This window comes from Limulus polyphemus, unplaced genomic scaffold, assembly GCF_000517525.1.
Source record: "Limulus polyphemus unplaced genomic scaffold, Limulus_polyphemus-2.1.2 Scaffold5387, whole genome shotgun sequence".
Lineage (NCBI taxonomy): Eukaryota > Metazoa > Arthropoda > Merostomata > Xiphosura > Limulidae > Limulus > Limulus polyphemus.
In genome coordinates this window covers 50,852-60,560 of record NW_013670997.1, presented here as the reverse complement: position 1 = coordinate 60,560, position 9,709 = coordinate 50,852, and the positions used below count along the sequence as shown (strand labels likewise).

Genomic DNA, 9,709 nt, shown 5'->3' with positions numbered 1-9,709 from the left:
TAAAAGCTACATGCACTTGTCGTCCTTAATTTTGTAGTTTGTAAAAGCTACATGCACTTGTCGTCCCTAATTTTGTAGTTTGTAAAAGCTACATGCACTTGTCGTCCCTAATTTTGAGCTGATAGCCAAGCAGGAAGAAGCTCTTGGGCTATTTTAATCGAATTGTTGGATTTGGCCGCTTTTACTCTTATAGCGGCCCGGCATGGCCAGGTGGTTAGGGCACTCGACTCGCAATCTGCGGGTCGCGGGTTCGAATCCCCGTCACACCGAAACATGCTCACCCGGTGTCCGGGCTAGGACGCTAGTCCTACTCCCGGATACTCACCTCCAAAAGAATTTGGAGGTGTGAGAAACACCATAGGAAGCTACTACTCTTATAGCGAATTCACGGTCCCAAAGTGCGGAGCGCGTTTAGGGGGCAACGAGACGCAAGTATTCAATGTGCGTTAAAAAAGTGTCCACTGTTTTGTAGTGTGTCACACCTAGGAATGCCAAGACAAACCTTTGCTTATTTCTTTAGTTTCTAAAATATATCAATTTCAGTGCCATCTGACTATTACTTGATTGCTTTGTTTCTCATTGTAACCAGTCCCATGTGTTAATTTCCAAAATCCCTAGGGTTATGCATATTTATTAAAAAAATCGCTGGTAAGAAAGAGCCGAATGTGACTTCATGACCCGGGGTTGGAGGTCGTGATGCTTTTCCTATAACGATAACGGTTAATTCCTTTATTCGATTCAAACAGTAGGGGGAAAACATTATGGTGATATGGTGGCCAGCGAAACATCATGGTAGTGTGATGGTGGGTACAGGTGTTGGCTAGCAGCGGTAGTTCAAATTAAGGACTGCTATGTCTGAATTCTAGAGGACTCTGATCTGGCTATTTAGCCCAAGTGAACTTAAGATGCCTCTGAGGTTGAAAAAGTCCAAGTATAGTTTTTAAAAGTCGTTAAGATTACCATACTTCGTAATAGTTATTTTTCCAGGCGTTCAGGAGGGATTCGGGGCTCACTAGTATCGTTCCTAATGTCACTGAACTTTAACACCGATAATTCGTGGTTCATATACAAAATGTTTTCATTTTCCAGGCACAGCCCTGATGCAGCTCGTGGATGTGCAGAAAGAAATGCAAAACCAGCAGTTAAACATTGTAAGTTACCAGATCAGTAATGTTGAACTGGCAATTAAGGTGAGACCATAAATAGTGAGCTTAACTTAGAAGAATAAACAAGTTGTCAGTTGAACTTTATCAACAATAAGCACATTGTAAGTTGAACTTAGAACAATAAACATGTTATTAGTTGAACTTAGAACAACAAACACGTTGTTATTTACACCTAGCACAACAAAGTAGTTGACACTTTGTTTGGTTTCGATGTATAGTCCTTTATTCACTTGACCATAAATCAAAACCAAACAAACTCCATATTTTCCATCGTTATATTAGGCCTACTATATTTACTTTGCTCTTTCAAGCAGCACTAAAGAGCTGTGAGTTCAGCGGAAACCAAAGGATAAATTAGGCTTCTATGTCATCTTTTCTATATTGAAATTTACGTTTTGATAAGGAAAATAAATTTACAAATAAATACAAACAAGTTTTCAGTTGAAACTAGAACAACAAACACTGTTATAAGATTAACAGTGGCCTGCATTTTAACAATCTTTCTAAAGCCACGAAATGCATCTACTTAACACACAGGTTAGACTCATGATATTTTCCAGCTTTTGTGGCTTGAAACTTTGACTTAAGATACAAAACTCTTTCAAATATCTAAATTCTGAGGATTGGAGATAAAACCGAAAAGTTTAATTGCTCATCACATGGCGAGAAAAAGTTTTAGCTTTAATTTAAATATGAAATACAATTCTGTTCTGAGAACGCAGGTTTACCTTAAATTTAAAAACTCTAGTCAGACATTATACACTTTAATGATTTTAGAAAAGCGATGTAAGTGGCCTGTCTTGAATATCATTTTTAATATATATATATATTTCTTATTAGTTAAAAGCTTCTATGTTGACTTGCTGGTTCCCCTGGAAACGAATTTAGAAAAGGACACAAAAGTGGTTTTGGTAAGTTTAATCAGTTCAGTTCACATGGCAACCAGATAACTATCAACTTAAATACCGGATTTGTCCGTGCAGTATTTTTTGAAGAAGCTTATAGTTTAATTTTAAATGAAAACAAAATGCTGATCACAAAATGTTTCTTACGTTTATCCCCATTTAACATTTCAAACAATATTTTATTTTGTTTAAATATTTCATCAAATCCCATTGAACAGACTATTTAATATTTTATTCTGTTCAAGTTTCCAGCACTATACATTGAATAAACTACATTATATTTTATTTTGTTTTGAATATTTAGCCATTTACATTGAAAACTATGTACTGTTTAAAGTAATTTAGCACTTTAAAAATTTACGTTTTTGTATATGGATTTGAAATAACATTTTCTGTTTCAGAGTGAACAAAAAAAGTTTCAACACTCGTATAAAAATCATCATGAGGCCTACCTTAAGGCTGCTGCTTCTGTAAAAAAACACAAAAAGAAAAATCGTAGTAGCAGAGGCTCCAACCTAGACAAAGAAATAAAGGTAAACACTCCAGCGATTTTAGCCTAAATCTTCATTTAAATCTTTTAGTTGAAAGTTTAAGTCTATGAACCTTTGGTTTGTTTTGAATTTTGCGCAAAGCTACTCGCGAGCCATCTGCATTAACCGACCATAATTTAGCAGTGATAGCCTAGAGGGAAGGCAGCTAGTAAACACCACCAAACGCCAACTCTTCGGCTACTCTTTTACCAACGAATAGTGGGATCGACCGTCACTTTATAATGCTCCTACGTCTGAAAGGGCAAGCATATTCGGTGACAGGGATTCGAACCTGTGACCCTCAGATTGCGAGTCGACCATCTTAACCACCAAGCCATACCAGGCCTCTAAGAAACGTTTAGACGAAGAAGTGAAGGTGAACATCCTAGTGATTGTAGAATAAATCTGTGTCTAATTCTTTTAGTTGAAAGATTAAACTCAAATGTAAACATGACAGTAAAAAAACCAAACAGAACAGTAGGTTTGTTTGTTTTAAGTACCAAAATGCACAATGAGATAGCTGTATCCCCCCTTCCCCCAATTTTAGCATTATAAGCCCTAAACCTTACTGAGACATCAGGAAGAACCTAGAACGGACAGTTTTGTGATTATATATATATACATAAGTCTGTTATCAATCAAATTAGAAATTTATTAGTATTCTAGACCCTTTCTAGTATTTTTTTTCTGTAAATAATTTTTTTCTGGAAAAAATGTTTCCTTAGCTCTGGAGTGAACAGCTAAAGTGATAAACTGTTTGAAAGAGAGGACATATAAATACATAAATAAACCTGAACTGAAATTACTCCCTTTTCTTCAAACTTTTTAGCTAAAGAGAAAGTTTACTTAGAGCAGAATGAATTAAATTTGGCTGTTTAATTTTAGCATATACATGCTTTGGAAGAGGAAAAACTGCAGTTGGAAGGATTTTGTGACACAAGTCTAAAACAGGTAACGATGGATATTATTTACTATTGTAACTTTAGTTTCTTAATAATTATGAAAACCTTTTCATTCAGCATCTTTGTAGCTGTTATGAGGATGAAAACAAAATTCTGCTAGCTTTTGAAATTCTTCTTATATATATATGTATTTACTTTTAACTCCAGTTAATTAGTAAACAGAAAACTTAACTTTTTATTTCCTCTTCTGACTCTAGTTGGTAAACAGAAAACTATTTCTTTTACTCAGTCCTTTCTAGCTAGTAAGTAAACAGAAAATTATGTTTACTTTATTCATTCCTCCTCTAACTGTAGGAAGCAACCTCTACTAAGTAAACAGAAAATTGTTAACTCATTCCTCTTCTAAGCCTATCCGGTTAGAAAACAGAGAACCCCGCTTATTTTACTCATTACTTTTCTAAGCCTATCCGGTTAGAAAACAGAGAACCTTGATAATTTTGGATAGGCTTAGAAGAGTAATGAGTAAAATAAGCAGGGTTCTCTGTTTTCTAACCGGATAGGCTTAGAAGAGTAATGAGTGGTTAGAAAACGGAGAACCCTGCCTATTTTACTCATTACTCTTCTAACTCTATTTACTAAATAGCAAACTTTATTTATTTATTTTCTTATCTGATTAGTTTGTAAAGAGTAAAACCTACTTATTTGTCCTTCTTTCAGTTTTAGTTTTCTTCTTATAATTAGTAAGGTACTAAATCATGCATTCTTATTATCATATGTAAGTACACAAAAAAACTAATAGACATTATCAATAGATAGAAAAGTACTTAAGAAATATATGAAAGACCAAATGATATAAAGAATAAAATATCTGTTATTTAATGAGTACCAGATCTTTACTGTGTGATAACTATTATTTAATGAGTACCAGATCTTTACTATATATTGATTAAGAAACTAATGTTTTAATTAGTGTCAGAATCTGGAAATTTATTAACTGAATTTTAGATTTTCTGTTTTTTTTTTAATTCAACCCATGTAGTTTATTAAATGTTTATCCTAATAATAAATCCTTTTTTTGATTTATTCTAGGCTATAACACAGGAAAGGCGACGTTATGGTTTCGTGCTTGAACGGCAATGTTCCTTGATGAAACATTACCTGGCATTTCACCAGAAGGTAAAAATGGGATGTAGTTTTTAGGAAAGGACATAAGTGTACAGAAATAAAGTATAATATAGATTGTATCTGTAGTAGTAAATAGGTATTATGTCTTAGGTAGCTGCATTAAATTACATTGTGAGAAAAATACTATGTACTTCTGGGAAAGATACTGTACAACAGCATTACATAGAGTATGATATCCTGACACAGTTACTCAGGCTTCATATAACCCAAACCAGCTTTCTTCAAGGCTTCACACAACCTACACCTGTTCTGATATCCTGACACAGTTACTCAGACTTCACGTAACCTACATCTGTTATATAGAGTGTATGATATCCTGACACAGTTACTCAGACTTCACATAACCTACACCTGTTCAATAGAGACTATGATATCCTGACACAGTTACTCAGACTTCACATAACCTACACCTGTTATATAGAGAGTATGATATCCTGACACAGTTCTTCAGACTTCACATAACCTACACCTGTTCAATAGAGACTATGATATCCTGACACAGTTACTCGGACTTCACATAACCTACACCTGTTATATAGAGAGTATGATATCCTGACACAGTTCTTCAGGCTTCACATAATCTACACCTGTTTTACAGAGAGTGTGAAATCCTGACACGGCTACTCAAAATTCACATAACCTAAACTAGTTTTACAGAGAGTATGCTATCCTGACGCAGTTCTACAGACTTCATGTAACCTACACCTGTTCTATAGAGAGCATGATATCCTGACACAGTTACTCAAACTTCACATAACCTAAACCAGCTTTGCAGAGAGAGTGAAATCCTGACACGACTACTCAAAATTCACATAACCTAAACTTGTTTTACAGAGAGTATGCTATCCTGACACAGTTCTTAAAGGCTTCAAACAACCTACACCTGTTCTATAGGGTGTATGATATCCTGACACAGCTACTCAGACTTTACATAATCTAAACCAGCTTTGCAGAGTGTATGATATCCTGACACAGTTCTTCAAGGCTTCACATAACCTAAACCAGCTTTGCAGAGTGTATGATATCCTGACACAGTTCTTCAAGGCTTCACATAACCTACACCTGTTCTATATAGAGTACAATATCCTTACACAGTTATTCAGACTTCATATAACCTACAACTGTTTTATAGAAAGTATGCTATCCTGACACAGTTACGCAGACTTCATGCAACCTAAACCAGCTTTACAGAATATATGCTATCCTGACACAGTTTTTCAGACTTCATGCAACCTACACCTGTTTTACAGAGAGTATGGTATCCTGACACAGTTCTTCAGACTTCACATAATCTATACCTGTTTTACAGAGAAAGTGTGAAATCCTGACACAGCTACTCAGAATTCACATAACCTAAACCAGTTTTACAGAGAGTATGCTATCCTGACACAGTTCCTAAGACTTTACATAGCCTATGCCTGTTTTATAGAGACTATGATATGTTTACACAGTTTATCAGACTTCATATAACCTACACAAGATTTATGGAGAGAATGCTATCTTCACACAGTTCTTCACAATTCAAATAATCTACACAAGGTTTACAGAAAGTATGATATCCTGATGCAGACTTTATTTTTAAGACTAAAAGCACATCAGTCTTACAAAGAACTAAACACTCCTCACACAATCGTTAACTTTTATACTGTTAAAAAAAGATTCCATAAACCAGTTTATTTGGTTTCAAGTCTATTACAGTTTTTAAATAATTACTTAGAAGTTTTAATGTTGTTTCTTTGTTCTGTCTAGGGTCAAACTTTGCTTCAGCACTACCTAACAGAATGGCAAGAAGTTGTGAACACAAGGGAAAAACTGCCTAAATCAATTGAAAAAATGTTTTCTTCAGATATTGATGTTGAGGTGAGAATAGAAAGATTAAAAATATAAACTACAATAGAGAATAGTAAGATAAACAAATGAATTGCAAATAGAAGTAAAGTACTAAAGGTTTTAATCAAGTTGTTACCTTAATCAACTAATAAGAAACATTTAAAACACTACCATTGTGATTAGAGTTGTTGTCATTCCAATCACATGCTTAAATGATAAAATAAAACAGCTTAAGGCAACTTCTATTATGAAATTTTGAGACTTATTCATGTTGTTTATAGTTTTGTCCTGAGCTACACCAAGTATGATATCCTGATATGGTTCTTCAGTCTTCACATAACCTACATATGTTTTACAGAGAGGATGATATCCTGACACAGTTCTTTACACTTCACATAACCTTCATCTGTTTTAAAGAGAGTATGATATCCTGACACAGTTCTTCAGGCTTCACACAACCTACACCTGTTTTAAAGAGAGTATGATATCCTGACACAGTTCTTCAAGGCTTCACACAACCTAAACCTGTTTTAAAGAGAGTATGACATCCTGACACATTTCTTCAGGCTTCACATAACCTACACCTGTTTTAGAGAGAGTATGACATCCTGACACTTTTCTTCAGGCTTCACATAACCTAAACCTGTTTTAAAGAGAGTATGATATCCTGACACATTTCTTCAGGCTTCACATAACCTAAACCTGTTTTAAAGAGAGTATGATATCCTGACACATTTCTTCAGGCTTCACATAACCTAAACCTGTTTTAAAGAGAGTATGACATCTCGACACATTTCTTCAGGCTTCACACAAGCTACACCTGTTTTAAAGAGAGTATGATATCCTGACACAGTTCTTCAGGCCTCACACAAGCTACACCTGTTTTAAAGAGAGTATGATATCCTGACACAGTTCTTCATGCTTCACATAACCTACACCTGTTTTATAGAGATTATGATATCCTGACACAGTTCTTCAAGCTTCACATAACCTACATCTGTTTTATAGAGAGTACGATATCCTGACATAGTTCTTCAGGCTTCACACAATTTACATAAGCTTTACAGACAGGATGATATCCTGTTGTTACTATATTTCTTTTGGGGTCAAGGCATTCTTCAGCACTTAACCTGTTAAAAAAGATTCAATAAGTCTTGTTTTTTGTAATTTTGAGACCAATTCATGTTGTTCTTAGTCTTCTGAAATTTTGAGATATTATATACCGTAAATATGTAAGCACTATGTTTACAATTATACTTGTCATTGAAACATTAATATTAGGTCTATTACAGTTTTCAAACACTAAATTCTTTATTATTCTTGTATCAAATGGCTTATATAAATCTGTTCCGACCACTACTGTGTATGTTGTATCCAAGCTGGCTTCAAGAGCTCTAGATTAAATGAAACTCGTCATTGGCAATGGTTATGACAAATTTAGTGTTCTTGGAATACCCTTTAAATTCTTGGAAATCCCTAAGGAACTATATATAAAATGTAGTGTTTAATAATGTAATATGCCTGATATTAATAACTTACGACAAGTACGATTGTAATCATTCTTTGCCAGTTTGTAAAAGATGTACTCACCCTATATACTATGTCGTTTGTACTTGTTCTTCTTATGAAAATGTTTCATATTGTGTAGTTTGCACCTTATGTTAGTTATATATGTGGAAACCTTGTTGATAATATTTTCTTTCTTACACCCCCCCCCCCTGAGTTTAAATATTTCTCTCTCTTCTTTAATAGATTGGGAACGAGTATGCTTGTTCCAACATTTTGATCCGATTCCAAGCTGACCAGGAAGATCGAATGAGTTGTACATCTAGAACCAGTCGGTTGAGAAAAACTCGTAGCATTGATTCCAGCTGTTTAGATATACGGGAGTTGCATGATGATCCCTACCCCACTCCCCTCTCCCGCACTAAATCTGATGTCAATTTAACTTCATCCAGTGCCAGTTTACATAATAATGACTATGGTGAGCTGAACTAGTGATATTTATTTGAAACTTAATATTGTGTCATTTTATTTATTAGTACATTACTTTCAATAGAAAAATAACTAGGAATAAGATACTATTTTAGTGAATTATGATCTTCTAGCTGTCAATAACTTGAATTATTTAAACTAATCAAATAACTGTATGCTCTTTTAGTGATATAATTAATTTCAACAATGGTATCAGTATTGTTCTCCAGTCCATATTTTACTGTAATATTTCATTACAACAATGGTATCAGTATTGTTCTCCAGCCCATATTTTACTGTAATATTTCATTACAACAATAGTATCAATATTGTTCTCCAGTCCATATTTTACTGAAATATTTCATTACAACAATAGTATCAGTATTGTTCTCAAGTCCATATTTTACTGTAATATTTCATTATAACAATGGTATCAGTATTGTTCTTCAGTCTGTATTTTAGTAATCCTAAACTTACATTCATATATGAATGTGTATGTATCAGTATGTCATATTCAAATGATTTTAGGGTCTCATTAAGTCATTACAGTCCATGTTGCCAGGTCTGGTCATGTTCTATCTGATGACTCTTCATCTTGAAAATAGCCCTGCAGCATAGTTTCTATTGCAACAAGACTCCATTGTAAGGATATCATGTTTAAACCATGCCCATCCTCTCTGCTGGCTTTCCATAATCCATCAAGTGTATAAGGAAAATGGTTTTTGGTGCCTATTTCAACAGTCTGATCACATAGAAATACATAGATGCTACATCTAGTGAATTGACTGGTATGGCTTATTAGGAAATAGCAAGAATACTCTTGTCATTTTGCAGCTGCTTGAAGTATGTGGCAGTTGGATAGATATATCAAGAAAAACAACTTGTGTTGATTTTCCAGATGAAGATCCTTCTTGCTTACCCTCCATGCTGTTGCTTCAAATACATGGACAGCTTTTACCACTGACCATTGTGTATCACCTGTTACTAGATTCACACTTTTTTACTAGGGCTGGGGTATATCTTGTAGTAGATCTCTTTCTGAATATTTCTGTTGTCCCACCTTGATCAGTATTTCCTTCAGTCTCAAGGTTTTGGCTAGCTAGTGTATCTAAGACACATCCAGTATTTCCTTCAGTCTCAAGATTTTGGCTAGCTAGTGTATCTAAGACACATCCAGTATTTCCTTCAGTCTCAAGATTTTGGCTAGCTAGTGTATC

At 34.5% G+C, this 9,709-nt stretch overlaps 1 protein-coding gene across 1 annotated transcript in view; it reads left to right on the top strand.

Annotated features, from left to right (window-relative positions):
- Positions 1–9,709, top strand: part of LOC106472506 (brain-specific angiogenesis inhibitor 1-associated protein 2-like) — a gene marked incomplete at its 5' end in the record, with an annotated part of 28,467 nt that overhangs the window by 10,558 nt on the left and 8,200 nt on the right. Inside the window, 7 exons of the mRNA XM_013933161.2 lie at positions 1,090–1,155; positions 2,007–2,077; positions 2,473–2,604; positions 3,487–3,552; positions 4,593–4,679; positions 6,438–6,548; positions 8,271–8,502. Of these exons, the coding sequence (XP_013788615.1) occupies positions 1,090–1,155; positions 2,007–2,077; positions 2,473–2,604; positions 3,487–3,552; positions 4,593–4,679; positions 6,438–6,548; positions 8,271–8,502 (765 nt within the window). The remainder of the gene's footprint in view (positions 1–1,089; positions 1,156–2,006; positions 2,078–2,472; positions 2,605–3,486; positions 3,553–4,592; positions 4,680–6,437; positions 6,549–8,270; positions 8,503–9,709) is intronic.